This window comes from Bidens hawaiensis, unplaced genomic scaffold, assembly GCF_021521415.1.
Source record: "Bidens hawaiensis isolate Kalapana, Puna unplaced genomic scaffold, B.hawaiensis_p1.1 tig00029290_1, whole genome shotgun sequence".
NCBI classification, from domain to species: Eukaryota; Viridiplantae; Streptophyta; class Magnoliopsida; order Asterales; family Asteraceae; genus Bidens; species Bidens hawaiensis.
This window is the reverse complement of record NW_027494827.1, coordinates 76,250-103,654: the sequence shown is the minus strand read 5'-3', so window position 1 is coordinate 103,654 and position 27,405 is coordinate 76,250. Positions and strand designations below refer to the sequence as shown.

Sequence of the window (27,405 nt, the reverse complement as noted above, 5' to 3'; positions counted from 1 at the left end):
TCATGATGGGATTTTCAATAAAGAGTTTAGGCCGATTAATTTAGTTGGCGTGATAAGTAAGGTGGTCTCGAAGGTTTTGGCCAATCGGTTAAAGAAGGTGTTGGGTTCGGTGATCTCCGAGCCTCAGTCGGCGTTTTTAAGTGGTAAGGCTATCCTAGACGGGCCTCTTATAATGAATGAGGTTATCGCTTGGGCAAATAAATCTAAATTAAAAGCTTTCTATCTAAAAATTGACTTTGAAAAGGCCTACGATAATGTGAATTGGAACTTTTTAATCTCCACTTTGGATCAAATGGGCTTCCCTTCGTTGTGGTGCAATTGGATGTTGGGGATTCTCTCCTCGGCTAGTTCCTCGGTGTCAGTCAATGGGTCGCCCACTTTCAAATTCCAATGCTATAAAGGAATGAGACAAGGAGATCCCATTTCTCCTTTTCTATTTCTTGTGGTGATGGAGACTCTATCTAGCATGGTAAGTAAGGCGGTTGAGGAGGGTTTAGTTTCGGGTGTTCAAACCCCAAATAATGGCCCTTTTATATCTCATCTTTTATATGCGGATGACGCCATGATAATAGGGGAATGGTCCATGGCTAATTTGATGAATCTGAATAGAATCTTAAGGTGCTTTTACATGTGTTCCGGGCTCAGAATTAATTTCAAGAAATCTGTTTTGTTTGGAAGTAATGTGAACGGGGAAGAGATAAAAGAGATGGCTGGAGTGTTAGGTTGCAAGCCGGGGATAATGTCGTTTATTCACTTAGACATTTTAGTGGGAGCTAACATGAACAAAATTCACAATTGGAATGGGATAATGAATATTTTTGAGAAAAGATTAGCTACTTGGAGAGCAAATTCTTTATCAATCGGAGGAAGGGTGGTGCTAATCAAAGCGGTTCTTGAAAGTCTTCCGGTTTATTATTTTTCTATTTTCAAAGTGCCGAGCAAAGTTGTGGAGAACCTTGAAAAGATAATGAAAAAGTTTCTATGGAGAGGGTCTAATAATATTCAAAAGATTCATTGGGTGGCTTGGGAGAGAGTGGATAATCCTAAGAATAAAGGAGGTTTAGGCATCTCGAGGCTTAAAGATGTCAATATCTCGTTGTTAGCTAAGTGGGGCTGGAGATACAAAACTGAAGACAATGGGTTGTGGAGGCGTGTTATTGACTCCATCCATAATCAAATTAGAGATCAGGAAGTGGTGCCGGGAAAGAAGGGAAGCTCAGGTGTTTGGCTAAATATAGCTAAGACTATAAATACTTTAAATTTGGAAGGAAGCAAGATGGTGGATTTGATAAAAGGGCATTTAGGAGATGGCAAGAAACTGCTTTTTTGGGTTGACAATTGGGCAGGGAGTCAAAGTCTAAAAGAAGCCTATCCTAATTTGTATAAGTTGGAAAAAGAAAAAAAGTGCAAGGTCAAGGATAGGTTATGGAGGCAGCTTCAGTTGGTCTTGGAATTGGATTAGAGCTCCAAGTTCGGTACAGGAAAGGGATGAATGGGAAAAATGTTTGCATTTGATGATTTCTGCAGGTTGGAAGGAAGGCCCAGATTCTTGGGTTTGGCTTGGAGATAAAGAAGGGGCTTTCTGTGTAAGCTCGGTCAAATGTTTAATTATAAAAAATAAAAACGCGGGGAACAATTTTATAATGAAATGGAGTAAGTGGGTCCCAGCAAAATGCAACATTCATGCGTGGAGGGCCGAGATGAATAGAATCCCTACCCGCGAGGCGTTGGAGAGAAGGAATTTAAGGGTGGTTGATAACACGTGCGGTCTTTGCGATATAGGTTGTGAATCAGCTAACCATATTTTTACACTTTGTTATGTCGCGGCCGTGGTCTGGGAGCATATTAGTCATTGGTGCAAAGTGCCCCAAATTTTTGGGTTTTCGGTTAGAGACCTTCTTGAGCTCCATAAGTCGATAAAGCTCAGAGCTTTGGAGAAAGAAGTGTTCCATGGTATTATTATTATAGCTTGTTGGAGTTTATGGAAGGCGAGAAATGAAAAAGTTTTTGAAGGAAAGGAGGTTATGATTGAAAATATTATTTGTGATATTAAATCTTTTGGGTTTCTTTGGCTCAAAAATAGGGGTAGAAAGATATCGCTAGTTTGGTCTAATTGGTGTGACTTTGTTTTAATGTAAGTTTTCGTTTTTTGGACTGCTCTCCGGGTTGTGGAGGCTGCCCCTTGGTGTTTTGGCTAGGTGTTTTGGTTCTTGCGGTTTTCGGTTGTTTATAAAAGTTTATAGTTCGAAAAAAAATAAATTGTTATTAATATTATTATTTAATCTTATATTAATAAGTTATAATTATTTGTCTACAAATCATTTTTCAAGTAATAAACATCAAATGATTTATATAAACTTTATTCATTTTTGTTAAACTCATTAAAAATCCCCAAGTCCCCATCTACCATAAGTTAATTAACTTTATAATTCCGGTAGCTAGTCCTTGATTTTTGTATCTTTGTTATTATTTATAGTTTCGTGAGATTCAATTGCTTCGTTTGTTAACTCGCTTTCGGTTATTATTTCAATTTGTCTCCAATATCAAATGTGAGTTTCTCACACCCCCTTTTTACCCTTTTTAAACTATTTTGTGGGTAGCATATATATCCTATCAACAATTCAATTTCGTTATTCATTATTTACAAACTACAATTCGCTACATGGACTTGTGTGCTTACTTGTTACTTGCTACAAATTACTTGCTCATGGATTACTTCAAGATAGTATGATCATACGTCCCATTTGCGCTCAATACATTTGTTGTTATGAGTGGAAAAGGGCCTCATTATCCGAGTACGTTTGTGCACAATCCCAACTGGAAAGGACCTTACTTGCGCTTATCTGATTACGCTGGTGCACAATCCCAGTTGGAAAGGGAATTACTTGCTCATTTACACTTGTTCATGGAATTGTATGATTTTTATGTATGTATATCAAAACTTGTGTGAACTCACCAACTATTCAATTAGTTGACTTTATTTTATATATATGCTACAGGTACTTTCATTAAAGGATGAAATGAAGAGGATACTAGAAGTTAGGTTATCTAGATAATAAACAAGAAGATGTTTGTTTTGTTTATTTTCCCTTGTGTTTGTTCATTTGATATAACTTGTGTACTTGATGCTTTGGAATGAATTAATGATAATATTGTCACTTAATAGTGTCACATGTGTTTTGGGCAATCTGTACATCACACTCAGGCGTTTCCGCTTTAGCCGGGGTGTTACAATTACCCCGGCGTTTATTATTACCTTTGATTGGACAGTTTCGACCATTAGAGTAGCTTTTATCAAATGGCCATGATCATGGCCTCGTACCCTTTTTTCTCTTTAGTGCCATTATTAGTAGCAATATTTGCTTCTGGGATTGCTAGTGATCCGGTGGGACGAGATTGATGATTTTTCATTAAAATCTCGTTATTCTTTTCTGCTACGAGGAGAAATGAATTAAGATTAGAATATCTTCTAAAATTTTGCAACCTATATTGTTGTTGCAAATTTATATTTGATGCATGAAATGTGGAGAAAGTTTTCTCCAACATATCTTCCTCAGTAACAGTTTGCTTACAAAATCAGAGCGTTGAGCATATTCTGAACAAATCAGAGGTGTACTCATTTACTTTTTTGAAATATTGGAATATGAGATTGTTCCATTCATCTCTAGCAGTGGGAAGTAGAACTTCCCTTTGATGATCAAGTCTGCTTTTTAAGTCTTTCCACAAAACGTATGGATCTTCACAATTTGAATACTCAAATTGTAACATATCATCAATGTGTTTGTGGAGGAAGACTTCGGCTTTTGCCTTGTCTTGTTCTTTGCAATTATTTTCCTCCATTAACGTTTTTAGAACACCCATTGACTTGAGATGCCGTTTAACTTGTGCCGTCCACGACATATAATTATCCACGGTGATATTAAGGGATGGAAATTCAAGTTTTGTAATGTTTGCCATTTTGTTACTAAACACAAATAAGATAAAGCTATAAATAGACAAAGGAAAAAATAAAAGATTAAACTCCCTAGGTGGAAGATTACAAATTAAGAACAATAAGATTATCAGCATTATGGTAGTTAATATCAAAACTGGGTGAATCATCTTTCAAAATATTATCTTGAGTATTCTTGAGAAGAATGTTTTTGTATTTGTGAAAGAATTAAGACTGATAATTGGTTATTTATAGTTGAAAATTTATAAACGTTTTATAACGACTATATGACCGTTTCATCAACGGTTATATAAATAAATTATATGTATAGATTTAATAATTATTTTGTAAGTAATAAAATAAATGAGATATAAATGATAAGCTTGTTTATGATTGACACCTTCTTATTTGGTTGATCTTCTTGATTAAGACACAAGCGGGTCGTGCTGATAACGTGTTATAATATAACTATAATTATAACAAGATTATTGAAGTAACTTAGAAGTTTAGAGGTAATTATAAAGAGTAGTAGTAAGAAATATGTATAACTCTTAAGGCTCGTTCGTTTCACGGAATGAAATGGAATAGGAATTGGAATTTGCATAGGATTTGGAATTTGAAGGAGTTGGATTTGGAATCTGAACATTCCAATAGGAATTGGAATTGAGGGGAATTGAAATCTAAATACATTCTTAATGTGTTCGTTTGACAAACGAATAAAAACCAAGAAGTTTTTTTTACAATGATAACGGTGAAAATATTTTAGTTTTTTTCAGATTTTTGGTTTTTTATTTATATTTTGCGTTATGATTTTTTTTATTATTATTTTTTATTTTTTAATGGGTTTTCTATTAAGATCAAAAAACCCTCAAAAAAATATTCAAAAATAATAATAATAAATTCATAACTCAAAATATAAATAAAAACAAAAAAAGTAAAAAAAAAACTAACATGTTTTATTTATTCGTTGTCCTCTTAAAAAAAATCGAGATAAGATTCCAATGAATATCATTGAATTCCTCCACTTTTTGGAAGGATTTGAAATCCTTCTATTTAAAGGAATTTGAAGGAATTGAATTCCAATTCTCATTCCAATTCTTTGAACCGAACACACCAAAATGGAATTAAGATTCCAAATCCAACGAAACAAACACGTCATGTCATGGGATTTTAATTCCAATTCCTTTGAATTCCCACAAATTTTGTGAAATGAACACGCCCTTAGAGTTTTTTCAATATGGTGTATGCTTCTTATTATCATAAATGTGGTATTTATACTACAATTACCATACTTTATGGTAAACAAAAATTACTATTTAAGAGATAACTAGGTAACAATTTTCTTCATCTTTAGTTTAGGTTTTGAATAAAACGGCAATCCAATGAATCTTGATATTTCATAACAAATTCCAGATTGTAATATATATCTCTATATATAATAAAAGAAAACAGGTTCTGGCACGTGTCACAACCATATTCATTTGGGACACGTGTCAGCCCCACAACCATTTTGATATTGTGTTCAAAAACTACGCTTCCACGTCGCCTCTTTCTTTGAACCGGGTTTTCTTCTTCTCTCTCCGTCATTCAAATCCATAACCCTATCTCTTTTCTTCTTCTCTCTCCTTCATTCATTCACTCCGCCGTTTCAATGTTTCTCTCTTCTCCACACCATATCTACAAACATCTCTTCTCCACAAAGGATCTTATGATATTCACTATATTTCAGATCTTCAGATCCACAAACATCTCTTCTCCACACTGGATCTTCAGATATTCACTATATTTCGGATCTGGTGATCTTCACTATATTTCAGATCTTGTGACAAATCAAGTACTTCAGTTGTTGTTGTGTTCATTAATTCCCGTTTTTTGCTATCTGCCGCCGTGAAACCTCACCGTTCAAGGTGACTTTTAATGTGTTTATATATTTCTTATTTTCTCTAAATATTTTGTTCTTATGTTCTAATCCTTTAAATAATTTCTTATCTCTTTAATATTTTGGGAAAATTTTTACGGTCAGTTCATCTAAAGCCTCCGTAAATCGTCTTTGTTGAAGGTGAGCGCAATTAATTTTTTTATGTTAGGTTTTATTAATTTGCCTCATACTGTGTACTTAAGTCATGTTAATTAACTATGAATTTATTTTTCATTAATAAATAATTCTATGTTGTCTATTCAGATTCATATGCTCAACAGTGAAGATGAAGATGAACATAAAGAGATACTGTTATCCTGTTCAAATAGTATATTTAATTTAATTTTTTAATTTTCCATTTTCTATATTTCTCACTTCTATTTTACTTTTAACATTTTTGTATTATGTGTTCCAAGTACACATCGGCTTTGCTGGAATCAATATTATGTTTTGCAAGATATGTGTAGTTGAATTTATAATTAATTTAAATTCTTTATATTCTGAAAAATAAGAGTTAGATTTATTTAATTGATCATTTTGGCTTGCATTATTTGCACCATATTTTTTAGGCGTATTCTCAACATTGAAGATTTACGATGACGATGAACAGGTACTGTTTTGCTGTTTAAATCTCTATATATAATTTAGTAATTTAAAATTTTATTTTACATATTTATTAATTCAAATTAATTTCCAAATTTGTTTTCAATGTTTTGCAAGTACAAATCAACTTAGCTGCAATCTGGATTGTTGGACTTCAATATCATGTTGTTTAATTCAATTTCTTCAAACAATAAGTTATCTTCTTCATAGTATGTGTTATGAAAGTTAAATTTATTATATTAGTTAGTTATTTTAAACAAAATCGGATTTCCATATGTTTACAGATTACAGTATGTTTCTTCAAGCAAGAATCACATTAAGAAATTTCGTTCTCATATGATTTATGGTGTGAAGGTATACTCAAATTTACATTTCTCTTTAAAAGTATGTATTTGTTTAGTTTAATTGATAATATTTCATTTATAATAAATTAATTACATATTACATATTTTAAAAACAAAAACATAAAATAATACGTTTGAAAAACTATAACTTTTCCTTTTATGATGTAAATATTTACATCAACATTTATTTTTTAAAAAGGTTATTATTTAAGAATTAGTAATTGTATTCTCATTTTTATATATGCAATATTTCTAATTTCTAATTTCCTAAAAGTTATAATATTGTTTAAAAAGGTTATTATTTTTGCTTTTATCCTTTTTATGATGAATTTTTTTTAAATGCTAAATATTTAGATCAACATTTATTGTTTAAAAAGGTTATTATTTTTTTGTTTTATCCTCTTATGATGTATATGATGTTTTTCATCTAAATGTTCTTGAATGATAATTATTTTTAGGAATTAACAAATTGATTTTAATTTTTAATAGTGTTTATAAAAAAAAAATACTTTTTTATATATGCAATATTTTAAATTTACAATAAATTTTAATAGCGTTTCAAAAGGTTATTATTTTTGGTCTTATCCTTTTTATGATGTATTTTCTTGAAATTCTAAATATTTAGATCAACATTTATTGCTTAAAAATGTTATTATTTAAGAATTAAGAATTATATTATCATTGTTATATATGCAATATTTCTAATTTATAATTTCCAAAAACTTATAATATTGTTTAAAAAGGTTATTATTTTTTGTTGTATCATTTTTATGATGAATTTTCTTTAAATGCTAAATATTTAGATCAACATTTATTGTTTAAAAAGGTTATTGTTTTTTGTACTACATACAGAGATTATAAGTTAAAGAAAACATTGAAATTGTTCTTGAATGATAATTATTTTTAGGAATTAACAAATTGATTTTAATTTTTAAAAGTGTTTATAAAAAAGAATACTTTTTTATATATGCAATATTTTAAATGTACAATAAATTTTAATAGTGTTTCAAAAGGTTATTATTTTTTGGACTTATTCTTTTTATGATGTATTTTCTTGAAATTTTAAATATTTAGATCAACATTTATTGCTTAAAAAGGTTATTATTTAAGAATTAAGAATTATATTATCATTGTTATATATGCAATATTTCTAATTTGTAATTTCCAAAAACTTATAATATTGTTTAAAAAGGTTATTATTTTTGGTTTTATCCTTTTTATGATGAATTTTCTTTAAATGTTAAATATTTAGATCAACATTTATTGTTTAAAAGGGTTATTATTTTTTTGTACTACATATAGAGATTATAAGTTGAAGAAAACATTGAAATATTTAGAATATATGAAAAAAAATCTATATATTTTATAAGACTGGCATATTTTAAAATTCATCACAGTAGAAAGTTACAGTAGAAAGTTAATATTTTCTCTACCTAAGTAGGTTTATAAATTTATAATTTCAAACTAGAAAACACTATATGAAAACGTCCGAAAATTGTCAACATTTTGAGTATTTGATATTCCAAGCAACATTCAGACTAAGTAAATTATGTTATACGTTTTCAATTTGAGTTTAAAAAGTCTATGTTTGTTGTTATTATAATCTATCATCAAAGATTTACATATCATATATTTTAAAAATAAAAAAAATTTATTTTGACTTACAAAACCATTTTTAAAGTGTTCACTCTTTTCAAAAAACCGTTAATATTCTTTACAAATCTTTACAAAGCTCAATACAATCTTTTTGTTATCTTTTTAATGTTTTATTTTCTTTCAACTTTAAAAAAGGTAGATCTACTTTTTATCAACTTTTCATTTCAAACCAAAAGATATGATTTTCTCTCAACTTTAAAAAAGACAGATATACTTTTCATCAACTTTTCATTTCAAACTAAAATATATTAAAAAAATTCAACTTTCAAAAAGGGAGATCTTTACAAAATTCAACTTTTAAAAAGGTAGATCTACTTTTGAAAGTTGGACTTTTCATTTCCAAACAAAATTATATTACAAAAAATTAAACTTTCATTTTCAAAAAAAAGTATACTTATGTCAGTTGTTCAGTCTTTCCAATGAATTTTAATTTTGTTTTTTCAAACCTTACTACATTATGTTTGTTTCGTTTTTTATGTATTGTTGTATATCAACTTTAAAAACAGTTACAAAATATGTAGGACACTTTACCTAAATATCTGAACAACTTATACACAATTTCCATATTTTTTCAACTATGAGGACAAGTTGACCATTTCAAGATTGTTAGAATGTGTTGGACTAACTTTTGAATAACTTAGGATCTTTATATTCACTCAATCTATAAACACTATTAGAAGACATATTTTTCACAACTTCCAAAAATGTTTCCAAATTTAGAAACCAATTTCTCTAACCAAGAAAGAATATTTTTTTGCCATGTTTCTTATATCTTAAAATAGATTGTAGGTGAAAGTATATTAGAACATTCAAATGTGACAAAATAGATATTGGACCACTTATTCAGATTATAGGTGAAAGAAAAACATAACATTTACACTATAAGAAACTAAACTACGATATTTAATAAGACATTTTCAAATCCCAATATAGATATTTACACTTTAAAAGTATTTTGTCTTTTCAAAAATTGGATATATTCGTTGGATATTTAAATGCATTATGTTTTTTTCCGTTTTTATGTATTGTTTTATTTCAACTTTAAAAATACTTAGTATCCTTATATTCACTCAATCTATAAAACACTATTAGAAGACATCTTTTTCAAAAGTTTTCAAATGTTGATCAATTTAGAAACCAATGTCTCTAACCAAGAAAGAATATTTTTCTGTCATGTTTCTTATAGCTTAAAATAGATTGTAGGTGAAAGAATATTAGAGATTAAAATTTGTCAAAATTAGTTGGACTACTTATACAGTTTGTAGGTGAAAGAAAAACATAACATTTACACTATATTAAACTAAAAACATAAGATAAATAGCAATGAAATGTTGATTTCAACTATTTCAACTACTTATAGAGATTATATAGCAATAAAATGTTGATTTTTTTTATATTATAAGAAATAAAACAGATAATTTATCACCCATTGACACTGTTTAAAATTCCAATCAAGAATCTGGCTAATTAAATTCTCATGTACATTTTCCAAATTCGTTTAAAAGTATATATTTGTTATTATTTATTTGCATTCACGGATTAACAATAATTAAATTTCAAAAATTACAAACCATATTTTAGATTTTGAAATAAACTTTTACTTTTCAATTGATTTGTCTTTTCAAAACATTGTCAATATTCATTGGATATTTTCATGCTTTCTGTTTTTATCGGTTTTAATGTATTGTTTTTAGAAAGTTAATCTTGACCTTACTTAAATATGTTGATAAACTTATCATATATAATGAATATTAAATTTAAATTTTTAAAAAATGTAAGAAAAATACTCAATACTTAAACTATATATTTGGGACAATAGTTTATATATTGAAAATTATAAATTTTTAATCTGAAACTTTATAATCACAGATTTGTAATATTTATATTTTGAAAATTATAAACTGTAGTTTATATTTTTAACTAAACTTAAACTTTTAAAGTGTTTAGTCTTTTCAAAATATTGTAAATATTTTATGGATATTTTGATGCATTCTGTTTTTAACCGTTTTTATGTATTGGTTTATGTAAAAGTTGGTACAAAGTTATATTTGTTTAGTCTTAATAAAGTTCTCTTTAGAGAAAATCTTTCCCAATTTAGTTAACAACTTATCAAATCAAGAAAGAAGATTTGCCTTCTATTTTTCATATAGCCTAAAATAGATTGTTGTTTTTCCTCTATAAATACTCCCCCACATGCTCACAATTTTGCACGCTACCTCCCACTTGTCTTTAATTTCTGTATTGTATCTTTCTTGTGAAGTCATGGAGCACGGGTATATTCTAATACTTTATGTTGTAATGAATTCTTTATTTATATCAGCTTATAATTAATAAATTTGTTTTTTGCATATTATTTTGGTACAGAAACATCACTTATTTGAAGGATTTGGATTTGGCTCGTCGTGATTACACTGTCAAAGTTCGTGTAATCCGTTTATGGAAGCAGCCTTTGTATAATAATCCATATCAGTTTTACTCAATTGAAATGATTGTTGTGGATGAACAAGTATATCTTAATCCATTTAATTTATACATTTTATTTTAAATTATGTTGTTTTATTTTTCATATCTTTTTGACATATACTTTTTACTTACAGGGAACCACAATGCAAGCTAATGTTCTTAGAAGATGGTTTCCCAAATTTGAAAGTCTTCTTCATGAATCCGGTTATTTTTACTATTCTTTTATTTTTATAGTCAACAATATTATTTTTACTTTGCACAGTTGTTATCATATGTTGATTTCTTATTTGTTATTATATTAGTTTAGAATTTATATTATAATTTTGTAGTAAATATTGATAACATTTACTATAATTGTCTGGTTTATACTAATTTTTTTAATAGTTGTTTACACTCTATTTTTTTCTTCATTGTATTTGTATTATATTTGAACATATGTTATAAAATTAGTATGTTTCTTTAAGTAATTTTAGGAATATTTATCAAATTGTATGTGAATTAAAGTTATTTGTATTTTGTAGTTTTCCATTTTTATTCAAAAGAGTATAACCTATTTGTGTTCCAACTTTTTTTATTTATTATTAAAATTAATAAATAATTGTAGATATTATTAATGAATCAGCTGCTTTATAATATTATCCTCTTTTTATACTTAATATTACTTTTACTTTGTACAATTAATATCATATGTTGATTTTTTATTTTTTTTAGATTATGCTTTTAGTTTTTTTAAAATCACTAAATAATTTTTTGATTAAATCTTATTTACACTTCTTTAATTTTACTTTTGTAGACTGTTATTACATTGTGAGGCCTACGATTGGTTTGAATGACTCAAAGTACAAATATGTGAACAACCAAAACAAGCTTGGTATTTTTGTGGACAGTGATGTGTTCCCATGTTTTGATTTCTCTGGTCCCGTATATGGATTCTGTTTCACAGATTTTAAGGATATCATTGAAAAAACTGTTCCTGATAATCAAGCTTTAGGTAAAATGCTGCTCACAGAAGTTACTTCAAAATCAGCATTATTCTCATCAAGATTATCATCAGATTCATCTTCAATAGATTCAAGATCAACATCTATAATTTCTCGAACCCTTTCCGGACATTTAAATGGTGTCAACCTATATTCCATACCATCTCCCTTGAAAGCTGTCAACTTGAAAACATCTCTACCATCATAATCAAATACCAGATGTTGTCCCCTTTTCAGTTTTAAAGCTTCAACCACTTTCAGCCAACCCCTCCTAAAATAAAACTTTTCTCCAATGTGAAGGATTTTGACTATACAATCATTCATGTCATCAGCACGTATCGTAAAATATCTGATAGAGATATTTTCCAGATCTTCAAATCGTTGAACAAACAAAGTTGGCACCACCTTTATATTCAAAAACATTAAAAACTAATTTAAAATTTTCTATACTCTAACTATTACTTTATATTCACAATAAGAATACATATCGTATAATCTATGTCAAGATGGAACAGGTTTTTGTAGAATGAATTGCCATCAACAGTAACACGAGTTTCATTGAAATGTTGAATTGTGAAACATGAATTTCCATCATGCTTAAAGACCAAAAAATCGTCAAAAGCTAACTTCAAATCCGAAGCAACGTTTTCCCTTCCTTTAGTCATCATATAAGCATTCTTCACATGTTTTATTGAAACTGTCCATCTGGATCCACTTTTTGTTCTAATGGTAGTAGAACCAAGTGGATAATTGTATTTTAAAAATAACTCATCGTAGTTTAACGGTAACTTCTGAAATAAATACAAATTCAAAACCATTTTACATTAATATACTTATTATTTACTTATACTATTTAAAAACTACAAGGCTTACCATAGAAGTTGCATTAGGGTTTTTTACAATCCTAATAAACCTTGGACCCATCTGACCTGTGAATGATTATAACAGTCAATTTTGTATTACAGCTTATGTTATAATTCAAACATATCAATAAATAAACACTAACACAATGTCAAAAATAATACAAACATTATTTCATTCTGATTATATTTCTTTTCAAAAGCCCTAACTTTATTTATCAAAATACACATACATAATTTTTTATTAAATTTTGTTATGCAATCTACATAAACATAAAGATAACTTATATTAAAACATTAAACTTAAAAGATTATTTTAATCATCACCGTCTTTACTAAAAACTTTCACAGTTTCACTTATTTTAACCTTAATCAACACAATACTTAGTATGTGAAAAGTAACTCGCCAAATATAGAAGATCTTAACAATACGATAATTGATTCTTTGAGAGTTCAGCCGTATATACTTTCGATGTGGAAGGTGGAAGATTGAAGATGGAAGAGTGAGAATAGAAGATGAAAATGAGTTAATGTAAAGACAATAGGTTAAACAATGTTTTATTGGGATTCAAAGTTATGTAGATAATTATATTGTTAATTTTTATTATTTTATTTTTTATAATACAGTGTAATACAAAAATTAATATGACGTTTTTTTAAAAAAAAATTCCGAACTTTTTAATTTTTTCATAAACATTGATTCAATTTTTCTTTTACAATCTTATAGAAAATTAATTATTTATAAAATTGATATGAATTTTACAAATTACTCACATAAATAACATTAATGAAGTTTTTATGTATAGTTGATCTCCTTCATTTTTTAAGTTTATTATTTATAAAGAAGTTAAGTGTACTAATTATCATGTAATTTAGTAAATGACACTCTATTAAACTCTGTAGTGAATTAATTCAAATGCAAAAATGGATGATTCGATACTCGATACAAACATCAAACCCTCTATAATAATGTCTTTAGAAGTTAGTAAATGAAAACTAGAATTTATATATATTAACACAATATATTTTAATTGAATTTTATTGTTATATTTGAAGTTGATTTTTATAAATCTCACACATTTTATTATATGTTGTTATTAATATGTTTACGAAAAGACATTTTCTTAACCTGTGTAAAACACGGGCACGTAACCTAGTATATATATATACAACACAATATATAACTTCAGCCAAAAGATAAGCAAAAGCATAATTTAAAAGGGAAAATATAGAGAGTAGGTAAGGTGTTGGTTAAAAACTTAAAATAAGGCAAGACTGATACCACTTGCTCAACCCAGAGTATTTATTTATTTTTATAATTATTTATTTATAATATGTACAGAGGTACGTTTTAAATTATTTGCTGTTTAGGCTGAGGGGTGTGGGGCTCTAATGGGGGCGCGAGTGGGGGCTCCAGCCAATAATATTGTGACGTGTGGCAGAGAGAGAAACTGGATAAGGTGGGTGTTGGAGCCCCCGCTGGAGCCCCTGGTCCTGGTGTGGAGGGGCTCCAGCAGGGGCTCCAGCGGATTTTTTTTTTATTTTTTTATAAATGTATTAAAAAAACGTATTATTAAAAAAACTCATAAATTATTTAAAAAAACACACATTAATTAAAAAAACACATTAATATCTAAAAATAAAATATAAATTAAAGTACTAAAAAAAACATTATTCTTATTCTTCGGCTTGGTCTTCTTCGATCAACCTCTTTCGGATACGTTCCTTTTGCTTTTCCATCAGCATTTGATCGACCGGATTTAGGTTACTGAAGTCTCTTGTAAGGAAGTCCAAATCTCTCATTCGACTTTTTTCCTTTTTGTCATTAGAGACCACCTCCATGGTTTTGTTGAATTTATTGAGGGATTCAACAAGATCGACGATGTTTACGGCTCCCCCCTCAGCCGTTTTTTTCCCCTTGGCGTCCCGTCCCAATGGCCGCCTCCTCGGCGGTGAAGACGTTTCCTCCCCCGCAACGTTTAGGTCGAATCAAACGCGGCAATCCGACCCGGCGGAAGTGCTATACGCTCCAGACGAACTAGTTTTAGTCCGTTTCGGCCCTACTTCCGCATCATGGTCCGGCGCCACAAGCTCAACCCACTTGGAACACCTTTTCAACCTCTCCCACAACTTTAAATCGTCCCACGTCTTCACCGTCCCATACCTCCGCAAACACTCCTGCCTCCACTCTTCGACAGTGAAATTGTAAACCGCCAAATCATCACTGCCACTTGGTCTCATACGACCGGCGTTCCTGTTGAAAAGATTAGTAAACAAGCCTACAAATTTTCTGATTTCGGACCACCGACCCGAAATCATATCGGCGTTTCGCTCTGTACTCCCAACGAGCGTATAGAACGTCTCCCTAACCTTTGTCCAAAAAACCTTGCTTTTTTGGTAGTCGGCTGCAAAATGAATAATTAAATTAGATTTCCAGTTAACTTTTTTATTTAACTTTTTTATTAAAAATCATTTTTAAAAACGTTAAAACAATTACCGCAACGCCGATCCTCAGAAATAACTATCCAAGCCCAACACAAGGCTTCCTTCTCATCCGATGACCACGGAGTGGTTTTCCGTTTCGTCCTCGGAGTCGAAGCCGGTCCCGGCCCGTCCGTTGCAAGTTGTTTTTTCCGGTGGACGCGTCTTCTTGCTCCCGTAGCATCACCGTGTGATTCTTGTGTCTCTGGAACAACAAAGTTAGGAGACGGTTGTATGTTGGATGGTTGAAAGCCGGATGTTTCTTGCGGCCCCGAATAAAACATCGATTGGTCTGGTGACGACCATAAATCGTCGTAACTATAATCTGAATCTAGGTTTGGGTACCAATTTCCAGACATTTTTGGGTATTATATAGGAGTTTGGGATATTATATATGAGTTTGGAGATTGAAGTTGTGTTTTGATATGGTTGAAATGGGTTGATTTTGGGGTATTATATAGGAGTTTTTAAATGTTTTTTTAAAAAAAAAACGGAGCTCAACGGCTCTTTTGGGCGGGCCCACCAGCTTTTCCTCTCTCTTCTCCCGCGACCACACTCACGCCTGCCTGGATTTCCGCGCTCGCGCCCCGGCTCGCGCCCCGGTGGTGTGGGGTTAGCGCCCCGAGGCGCGAGCGGAGGGGCTCTCGCGCCCAGGATTGCGCCCCACACCCCTCAGCCTTAGACTCTCTCATCTTCTCCACTCAAGCTTTTAAAAACACAACCTTTTCAATTCAAAATCAGGGCTTTTTCAATTTTACCATTTGACCATCATTCGTTATTGATCTAAGGTTTCAGTTTTCTTTTTTGTCTTGTACCTAGGGCTTGGAATTTTCTTGAATCTTGATTCAAGGTGGTTCCTTTTTTTTATATATATATATTTTCTTTCTGGGTTTTGTAAATATATGTTCTGGGGTTTAATAAAAAATTATGTATGACTGCAGACAGCTGCATTGACCTTTAAACTGTTGGGATTTCTTTTTCTTGATTTTTAACTCAAATTTCAAGATTCCAAGATTTCAACTTTTTTCTTCTCTGACATCAATTCTAGTTCTTCTTTAAGCTCTGTTCTTCATCTGGGTTTGATTTATATTCACCCATTAGGGTTTTGATCATTCGAAAACAGCTTATTTCACTTCAGAATGTTATAAAGGTTGTTCCTTTTTTGCTGTTTAGGGAACTAGGGTTTGGATTTATGTCCAAATAAGCCAAATCTTTTTTTTTCTTTTGGGTTGTAATTGTTTATGTACAGAAGCTGATTTGATGCATCTTTCACTATGGAAGCTAATTTCTCATTGTGCGTCTTTAATTTTGGACAAAAAAGGCAAAAAGAAAAATGGGCCTGAAAACCCTTACTCACCAGATGATAATCATAATAATAATATTAAGAAACTCAAAGAAGCTCTTGAAGCAGCTTCTGAAGATGGATCACTCATCAAATCACAAGATATTGACTCAGAATCTTTACTCAATGATCAAGATGATAATTATGATATCGGGTTGGGACGATCCCGATCCCTGGCCCGACTCAAAACTCAAAAGGAATTCCTTAGAGCGACCGCACTCGCAGCCGACAGAACGTTTGAAACCGAACAATCGATTCCCGATCTCCATCAATCGTTTAACAAGTTCCTCACAATGTACCCAAAGTATCAGTCTTCGGAAAAGGTTGATCATTTAAGATCAGATGATTATTCACATTTATCCGAATCGGTTCCTCCAAAGGTATGTCTTGATTATTGTGGATTCGGGTTGTTTTCGTTTTTGCAAACGGTTCATTATTGGGAGTCGTCGACATTTAATTTAACCGAAATAACCGCCAATTTGAGTAATCATGCACTTTACGGTGCTGAAAAGGGAACCGTGGAACACGATATCAAAACTCGGATTATGGATTATTTGAACATCCCCGAGAACGAATATGGGCTCGTGTTCACGGTTAGTCGAGGCTCGGCTTTTAAGCTTCTAGCCGAATCGTACCCGTTTCACACGAATAAAAAGCTGTTGACCATGTTTGACCACGAGAGCCAGTCGGTTAACTGGATGGGTCAAAGTGCTAAACAAAAGGGCGCCAAGGTTCAATCCGCGTGGTTTAAATGGCCGACGCTTAAACTTTGTTCAACCGATTTAAGAAAACAAATTTCAAGTAAAAAGAAAAGGAAGAAAGATTCGGCTGTCGGGTTGTTCGTGTTCCCTGTTCAATCGCGGGTTACGGGTTCTAAGTATTCTTATCAGTGGATGGCTTTGGCCCAACAAAATAATTGGCACGTATTGCTTGATGCGGGCTCATTGGGCCCGAAAGACATGGATTCTCTCGGGCTGTCTCTTTTTCGGCCCGATTTTATTATTACGTCTTTTTATCGGGTTTTTGGGTTTGACCCGACTGGATTTGGGTGTTTGCTGATCAAGAAATCGGTTATAAGAAGTCTGCAAAGTCAAACAGGCCATGCCGGGTTGGGTATCGTTAAAATCAGCCCGGTTTTTCCGTTATACCTAAGTGATTCGGTTGATGGGATGCCGGGATTGTCGGGAATTGAAGAAGAAGATGTCAATGGGAGCGGTGATGTGATGTTGGAAAGCGGGCCCGGCCCGCGATTACCCGCATTTTCTGGCGCGTATACTTCGGCTCAAGTGAGAGAGGTATTTGATACTGAAATTGAGCACGATAACGTCTCGGATCGAGACGGGTCGAGCACGATCTTTGAAGAAAGTGAGGGGGTTTCAGTTGGTGAAGTGATGAAAAGCCCGGTTTTTAGTGAAGACGAGTCGTTGGATAACTCGTTATGGATCGATCTTGGATCAAGCCCGGTAGGATCCGATTATGGTGGTGGCCCGGATAAAGATAAGCACGGGCTTTCAACGTCACCTGGTCCGCCCGTTTGGTTCACAGGCAGGGCCAAAAACAAACCGTTATCGTCTCCAAAATCGAGTTTTAAAACAGCTAATAGCCCTGTATGCGATCATGAAGCCCAAATGCTGTCGTTTGATGCAGCGGTTATGTCTGTTTCACAAGAATTGGACCGAATTAAGGAAGACCCGAAAGAAGATTATTTTGTGGGGCCCACAAATAATACTCCAAATCATGAAAACTTTCACGAGATCGAAGAAGAACACGAAACAAGCAAATGGGAAAACGGTTCGGGCTCAAAGGCCGCTTCTCAGGCCAACGAAAGCTCCATAAGACGGGAAACCGAGGGGGACTTTCGGTTATTAGGAAGACGAGAAGGGAATAATAATCGGTTTCCGGGTAGTCGTCGGATTTTCGGGGTTGATGAAACTGAGCAAGACCCGGTAAGCACAGGAAGACGGGTATCGTTTACTTTAAACGAACCGAGTAAAAACGGAGACATTTTAACTGCAAATATTGAAGAAGATGATTATTATAGTGATGGTGATTACAATGAAGGTCAAGAATCGAGTAGACGCGAACCTGAGATCACATGTAAGCATCTTGATCATGTGGATATGTTGGGTCTCAATAAGACGACTCTTCGGTTACGGTTTTTGGTCAACTGGCTCGTGACATCACTTCTTCAGTTGCAAATACCTGGGACAAAAGGGCAGGACGGGGTCCCACTTGTTCACATATACGGGCCGAAGATCAAATACGAACGGGGCGCGTCCGTGGCGTTTAATATTAGAGACGGGAGAAAAGGTTTAATCGGGCCTGAAACGGTTCAGAAATTGGCTGAACAAAACGGGATTTCACTCGGTGTCGGGATACTTAGTCATATACGGGTTTTGGATGGCTCAAAATCGCACCCGAATCGTGAAGATATGACAGTTTGTAAGCCTATGGAGACCGGAGGGCAAAACGGGAAAAGCGGGTTTGTTAGGGTTGAAGTTGTGACTGCTTCTTTGGGCTTTTTGACTAACTTTAGTGACGTGTACACACTGTGGGCTTTTGTTGCAAAGTTTTTGAATCCTGATTTCGGCTCCGAAACCGGGCTTTCGACTGTTCTTGAAGATGAAGAATAGTATTTGACATTTCAAGAACAGATTATGGGTTGTTTTATCGTGTTTCATCATGTTTGTTAGATTCGTGTGTTAAACCGGAAGTTGTAAATTATTCTGAATTTGTTAAATTGAAATAGATGTTTGGATTATTGGGATATTTGAAATTATATTTATTTGATGCATTTTGATGTGGAAGTGGAATATGTACTATTGTTTTAGCTTTAATAAGTAGGATGGTAGGCCATAACCATCAAGTTTTGTTTGCCTTATCATGCCTTTGTTATTGATAAATTAAATTCCAAAACAGAAACTGAAATAATTAAGTTTCTTCACAACTGCAATTTTAATCAACTTTTTAAACATATAACTGTTTGACTAAAATTAGAATATTACCAACTATGACCACAAATTTTAACCTTATAAACACATGGCGCCTGCGATTAAAAGTTGACTTGTATGACGAAATGTGGTAGCGCAGATGAGAATAACGTGGCCACACATTTTAGCTAATAGGAAGATGACATGTAACAACACAAATAATGGATATTTTCAAAGTTTAAAGTAAAGGATGGCATTTCGTCAATAGGGTAGATAAGAAACATGAGACGTTTTGGTCCCAAAAGCCAATGCACAAGACGTGCACATCACGTACTAACGTACATGAGGCTCATGCCTACATACAACCAATAAGCTCTATATGCAGGCATAGGTTGCATTTTCTAATTAGGTTGCATTTTCTAATTTTTATGCATGTTTCTATTTATCAACTAAACATTTCATAATTTCTTAATCTCTTATATTGTTTTTAATTTCTTATATAAACCCCTAATTTTAACCCAAGATTATATGAGACCCCTCTTAGTCATTGGTGATTTTTTTAAGCCCAAAGGCGCCAATGCCAAATTGTCATATGTTTCATAGGTCAAAGGGAACATCCATAGATTTAAAGTAAAATGGTCTGTTATTTCCCCTTTAATCAGTTCTTTAAAGAATCTTGGTGACGATGGATTCTGCAACTTTGGGTGAAAAGATGGGCATAATGGAGATTTTTAATAATCTTTTTTTTTTATAGTTTTAGCACACTCTCTTAAAAAGTCATCTTTACATGTTCAAGTCATCATAAGGTTCACAAAAGTCCCAACTTTTATTCAAACCATAAATATTTTAAAAGAGCAGAATGTACATAGAAATCTGTAGTGTATACTATATCCATTGATCTCTTCACTTGCAAACAAGCTCCACAATAAATGGTTTGGATCATAGTTTCCAAAAACAAGAACTTCATAATAAAAGCATAAGAATTAACACAAATGTTGGAATTTAACCTTCTATCTAGAAACACGGAGCTGACCAAAACCGCTAGAATTTAGGGGTGTGAAACATGGAGGCGCTCCAAGTCCTTAAAGAAGTCCCAATATTCGACACGCAAGGCACATAAATAACGTAGGTGTGGTGTGCGCCACTATACAACCAAATAAGCTTTATCTACAATATGAAGTTGAATATATCTAGTTCGTTTTACATTTAAACCAATATATAAAGTAAACATGTCATAACATCTTTGTCCTTTATGTTTTATTACATACAAACCTCCTACAAACTATAATTTTGACCATCTATAACCCAGGGCTACATGAGGCGCACCTTTTTGCCCCTACGCGTTTTCCCCATGTGTGGCATCATCAATTGTGGGTTTTTAAGCCCAAAAGGTGCCAATGGCGGAATATTGGAGATACCGGGATACCGATGTCAATGTGGCGTACAATGGTTATATTTTATAGATTTGAAGTGAAATGGCTTATTATCTGCCATAGAATAAATAGTCAATTCTTTTAAGAATCTTGGTGATAATAGATTCTGCAACTTTGGGTAAAAAGATTTGACATAAAGCAAAATCATAAGCTAATGGAGAAAATATTGACAACCTGCTTTTTGTAGTATTAGCACACCTGCTTAAAAAGTCAGTTTACATTGTTCTAGTTCATCATAAAGGTTCGCAAAAGTCCAGCCTTTAACCAAAAATGATTTTAAAAAGGCAGAATGTACATATAAAACTGTACCGTAATGATTGATCTATTCACTTAGAGGACACCGAGTGATGTTCGTGAAAAGAAACAGAAAAACCCGGAACACCCCCCCCCCCCAAAGGCCCGCGGATCCGGGTTTTTTTTTCACACGCAAATCAGTGAATAACCACCTGTTTATCCCATATTGTGAGGCCAAATTGTGAAGAAAAATGGGAAGTCGGGGGGTTGTCCGCGGGTTTTTCAACTAGGGAAAGGTGGGAAGCGGGAACACCACCCCCGATTTTGGAGAAAACAGGAGAAATTGGGGAATCGAGATCATCACTACTGGTCCTCTTAGAACTATAAACCTAGCCTTACGGGATGGTTTGGACTTTGGACCATAGTTTCTAGTTATAAGAAATAAGATAACCAAGATAATAAAATAGGAAGTAGAAAACACTAAATTGTCTTTCTACTACTCTTACGACACTAGAAAGTAGAGAACACCATGTTGGGATATTTTTTGCTCATGAGAAAGCCCAACAAATATTATCCTACATAGGTCTTTTATTAATATTATTATTATAAAGAAAAAGAAAACAAATATAATATTTATTTTGTTGTTACTGATCTCGTGACACAAGACATGAAATCAATATTTGGTTTGGTGGGCCGTGACCCAAGTTGACTTATGTGTGGGTTTCAAGAAACAAACATACATATAAATGGGTTTTTGGTTTGTGCACATGATTGTTATACCCTGCCGACATACATATTGTATTCTGCCGAAATACATACACACAAGTTGGGGTTTTTTCTTCTTTTGGTCGACATCAGCAAAGCAGCAAACCAAGAGAATTTTTTGAGTGCTCCAAGGTTTTTTGGTATTTTGGTGAAGATAAGAGACGTGTCAGAGATCGATTCATTCTCTCGTTGGTGATACCTCTTACTCGTTTAATCTTTTTGTATTTGGTTCCATATACTTGATGTTAGTTTGTACCAAGTATATGATGATTTGTGTATGCCTCTAGTTTTACCTAGAGAAGAACTTTTGTATTGCTCATTATTGGTGATAGTGGATTTGAAGCGGCTCTAGTAGTCCCGTGGTTTTTACTCTCGCCTTGAGAGGTTTTCCACGCTAAAAATTATTGTGTCATTATTTACTTTTATTACCCTATTTGATTGCATCCTCATTGGTTCATTCGGGTCGGGAAAAAGTTTAGCCAAACGAAGATTAATTCCGCAATTTTTTGTTTACCATTCGTGGCTAGGTGGTCGTTTTTCCCGACAGAGTGGTATCAGAGCTTCGGCTCTTGTTCTTGGGTTAAGACTTGTTTGAACGATGGAAGCTAATACGGGTAGGATGGTGAGTTTGAATGGTTCTAATTATCATGTTTGGAAAGGCAAGATGGAAGACCTTCTTTATGTGAAGGATTATTATTTGCCTGTTTTTAGTACCGATAAACCTTAAGATAAAACTGATGAAGAATGAAATATTTTGCGTCGGAAGGTTTGCGGGTATATTCGGCAATGGGTTGATGATAATGTTTTGAACCATATTAGCGGGGAGAGTCATGCTCGCACTCTATGGACCAAGCTTGAAGAGTTGTATGCTCGGAAGACCGGCTTGGAAGACAGGGAACAATAAGTTGTTCTTGATTAAACAGTTGATTAACTTGAAATACCGTGATGGAACTCCTGTTACTGATCATTTGAATGTTTTTCAGGGTGTTATTAATCAGCTTGCAGGTATGGGTATTAAGTTTAAAGACGAGATACAAGGTTTGTGGCTTCTTGGTACGTTACCGGATTCTTGGGAGACTTTTAGGACATCATTGTCCAACTCCGCATGGAATTGGCTAAAGGTAATATTATAAATGAAGAGATGAGAAGAAAGTCACAAGGTTCCTCTTCACATTCAGATGCCTTGGTTACCGAAAGTAGGGGGAGAAGCCATAGCAGAGGTCCGAGTAATAGAGCAAAGCACCGCAGTAAGTCCAAAGGGAAGTTTGAAGAATATGAGTGTCATCATTGTGGTAGAAAAGGGCACACAATAAAATATTGCAGGAAACTAAAAAAGGAGAACAAGAAGGCTAATTATAACAATAAAAAGAACAACTACAAGAAAGATGACAGTGATGAAGGTACTTTTGAAACTAACACTGCCACCGAAGAGTTTTATATTTGTTGTGATTATGATAGGGTGAACATTGCACGTGATGATTTGAGTTGGGTTGTTGACAGTGGTGCTACTTGTCATGTGACATCACAAATGGATTTTTATTCGTCTTATACTCCTGGTGATTTTGGGAATGTCAAGATGGGTAATAATGGGCTATCAAAGATCGTTGGTGTTGGGGATGTTTGTTTGAAGTTTGATACTGGGATGGATTTGGTTTTACACAATGTGAAACATGTTTCGGATATCAGACTTAATTTGATCTCCGCGGGCACATTAGATGATGATGGTTTCCACAGTACCTTTGGTGGTGGAATTTGGAAACTCACTCGTGGTTCGTTGATCGTGGCAAGAGGTGAAAGAACTTCAAAGTTGTACATGGCACATCCAAAGATTTCCAGAGACTCGGTTAATTCATTGACAAATTCTGATGCGACTGATGTGTGGCATAAGAGACTTGCTCACATGAGTGAAAAGGGGATGTCTATTTTATTGAAGAAAGATGCCTTGTCCGGTGTGAAAGATGTTCATTTGAAGAAGTGTTCTCATTGTATGAATGGTAAGCAAAAGAGAGTTTCTTTTCATAGTCATCCGCCTCATAAAAAAGAAAGTATACTTGCTTGGTGCATTCAGACGTATGTGATCTTATGAAGACTAGAACACTTGGGGGCTGCTTATATTTTGTCACATTTATAGACGATCATTCGAGGAAGGTATGGGTTTATACTTTAAAGTCTAAAGATCAAGTATTTGATGCGTTTAAGCAGTTTCATGCCCTAGTTGAGAGACAGACTAGGAAGAAGCTCAAGTGTGTTCGTATAGATAATGGAGGTGAATATATTGGTCCTTTTAATGCTTATTGTAGAGAGAAGGGTATTTGACACCAAATGCCACCTCCTAAGACACCACAGTTGAATGGTTTAGCAGAACGGATGAACAGAACTTTGGTTGAAAGGTTTAAGTGTTTGCTCTCACATGCTGGGTTACCTAATTCCTTTTGGGGAGAAGCTTTACTTACAGCGATACATGTTATTAATCTTACTCCTTGTATTCCTTTGCATAATGATGTTCCAGACAGGGTTTGGAGTGGCAAAGATGTTTCGTATAGTCATTTGCGGGTCTTTGGATGCAAAGCATTTGTGCATATTCCCAAAGATGAAAGATCAAAGCTTGATGTGAAGTCTAGACAGTGTATATTCCTTGGTTATGGGCAAGATGAGTTTGAATACAGGCTATATGATCCGGTTTCAAAGAAGCTTGTTAGAAGTCTTGATGTTGTGTTTGTGAAAGACGAGAGTTTGAAAGATATTGAGAAGACACAAGTAGTTCCTCAGTATATTGATGATCTCTTTGATTTGGATCCTATTTCTACTCAGCAATCTGAGCCACATCACGAATATGGTATTCAAAATGATGAACAACATGGTACCGATAATGTTGATAATCAAGAGCAGGTGGATTTGGATGAGGATATTCATCCCGAGTTACCAGTTGATATGCCTGCATTTGTCCCACTCAGGCGGTCTACCAGAGACCGTCAACCTTCTACTCGTTATTCGGCTGGTGAGTATGTCTTACTCACTGATGGGGGAGAGACCGAGTATTATAAAGAGGCCATGGAACATAAGCATAAAAGAGAGTGGTTTGAAGCCATGCAAGATGAGATGAATTCCTTGTATGAGAACAATACCTTTGAGTTGGTGAAGTTGTCTAAGGGCAAAAGAGCTTTGAAGAACAAGTGGGTCTACAAATTGAAGACTGAAGAGCATACCTCTCGGCCTAGGTACAAGGCAAAATTGGTGGTCAAAGGGTTCAGTTAAAGAGAGGGTATTGATTTTGATGAGATTTTTTCTCCAGTCGTGAAGATGAGTTCCATCAGGGTGATCCTTGGTTTAGCTGCTAGTCTTGATCTTGAGGTTGATCAAATGGATGTCAAGACAGCATTCCTTCATGGTGATCTGGATAAAGAGATCTATATGGAGCAACCTGAAGGTTTTCAGGTTAAAGGTAAAGAAGATTATGTTTGTAAACTTCATAAAAGTCTTTATGGGTTGAAGCAAGCACCGAGACAGTGGTACAAGAAATTTAAGTCAGTTATGGGAAAGCAAGGTTACCGAAAGACTGCGTCTGATCACTGTGTTTTCTTTAAGAGGTTTGGTGATGATGATTTTATCATTTTATTGCTTTATGTTGATGATATGTTGATTGTTGGCAAGAATGCGGAAAGAATTGTCCAGCTGAAGAAAGAATTAAGCAAGTCGTTTTCTATGAAAGACTTGGGGCCAGCTAAGAATATTCTTGGCATTCGGATTACTAGAGATAGAGCTTCAAAGAAGTTACACATGTCACAAGAGCAATACATTGAAAAGGTGCTTAGTAGATTCAAGATGTCTAAAGTTAATGTGGTTAGTACACCTCTTACTCCCAATTTTAAGTTAACTGAAAAAGATTGCCCTACTTATGAGAAAGAGATAAAAGAGATGGATGGTGTTCCATATGCCTCAGCAGTTGAAAGCTTGATGTATGCAATGGTATGTACACGGCCTGATATTGCCCATGCAGTAGGTGTTGTTAGTCGGTTCTTGGCAAATCTGGGTAGTAAGCATTGGGAAGCAGTTAAGTGGATACTTAGATATTTACGAGGTACTTCCAAATTAGGTATAACATTTGGAAATGGGAGCCAAGGCTTGTTGGTTACACAGATTCTGATATGGAAGGAAATAAGGACAACATGAAATCCACTTCTGGATATTTGATGTTATTTGCAGGGGGAGCCGTGTCATGGCAGTCAAGACTGCAAAAGTGTGTTGATTTGTCTACTACCGAGGCAGAGTATATGGCAGCAACAGAAGCATGCAAAGAATTATTGTGGTTGAAAAAATTTATGCAAGAGCTTGACTTTATGCAACAGCGCTATGTGGTTCTTTGTGATAATCAAAGTGCTATTCACCTTGCTAAGAACTCTATGTATCATAAGAGAACAAAACATATTGATGTGAGGTGTCATTGGATTAGAGATGCTATTGAAGACAAGTTGTTTGAACTTGATAAAGTTCACACCGATGATAATTGTTCCGATATGTTGACCAAAGCTTTGGCAAGGGAGAAGCTGAAGATTTGTTGCTCGCTCGCTGGGGTGGTGAGTTCTTTCTCATAGACAAAAAGGGGGAGATTTGTTGGGATATTTTTTGCCCATGAGAAAGCCCAACAAATATTATCCTATATGGGTCTTTTATTAATATTATTATTATAAAGAAAAAGAAAAAAAAATTATTTATTTTGTTGTTACTGATCTCGTGACACAAGACATGAAATCAATATTTGGTTTGGTGGGCCGTGGCCCAAGTTGACTTATGTGTGGGCTTCAAGAAACAAACATACATATAAATGGGTTTTTTGTTTGTGCACATGATTGATATTCCCTGCCGACATACATACATATTGTATTCTGCCGAAATACATACACACAAGTTGGGGTTTTTTCTTCTTTTGGTCGACATCAGCAAAGCAGCAAACCAAGAGAATATTTTGAGTGCTCCAAGGTTTTTTGGTATTTTGGTGATGATAAGAGACGTTTCAGAGATCGATTCATTCTCTTGTTGGTGATACCTCTTACTCGTTTAATCTTTTGTATTTGTTTCCATATACTTGATGTTAGTTTGTACTAAGTATATGATGATTTGTGTATGCATCTAGTTTTACCTAGAGAAGAACTTTTGTATTGCTCATTATCGATGATAGTGGATTTGAAGCGGCTCTAGTAGTCCCGTGGTTTTTACTCTGCCTTGAGAGGTTTTCCACGCTAAAAATTATTGTGTCATTATTTACTTTTATTTACCCTATTTGTTTGCATCCTCATTGGTTCATTCGGGTCGGGAAAAAGTTTAGCCAAACGAAGATTAATTCTGTATTTGTTTACCGTTCGTGGCTAGGTGGTCGTTTTTCCCAACACACCAAAGATATCGCAAAGAACTCTATAAGCATATGTTAGACACATCTTTTATATTTTATATTCCCCGGTACGTAACCT

At 33.6% G+C, this 27,405-nt stretch overlaps 1 protein-coding gene across 1 annotated transcript; it reads left to right on the top strand.

Moving 5' to 3' along the window:
* The first annotated feature begins 15,987 nt into the window (after positions 1–15,987).
* On the top strand, positions 15,988–19,244 carry LOC143578546 (uncharacterized). Its single transcript, XM_077062095.1, has one exon. It carries the CDS (start codon positions 16,497–16,499, stop codon positions 19,209–19,211), a length of 2,715 nt encoding a protein of 904 aa, XP_076918210.1. The 5' UTR covers positions 15,988–16,496; the 3' UTR covers positions 19,212–19,244.
* The last annotated feature ends 8,161 nt before the right edge of the window (positions 19,245–27,405 follow it).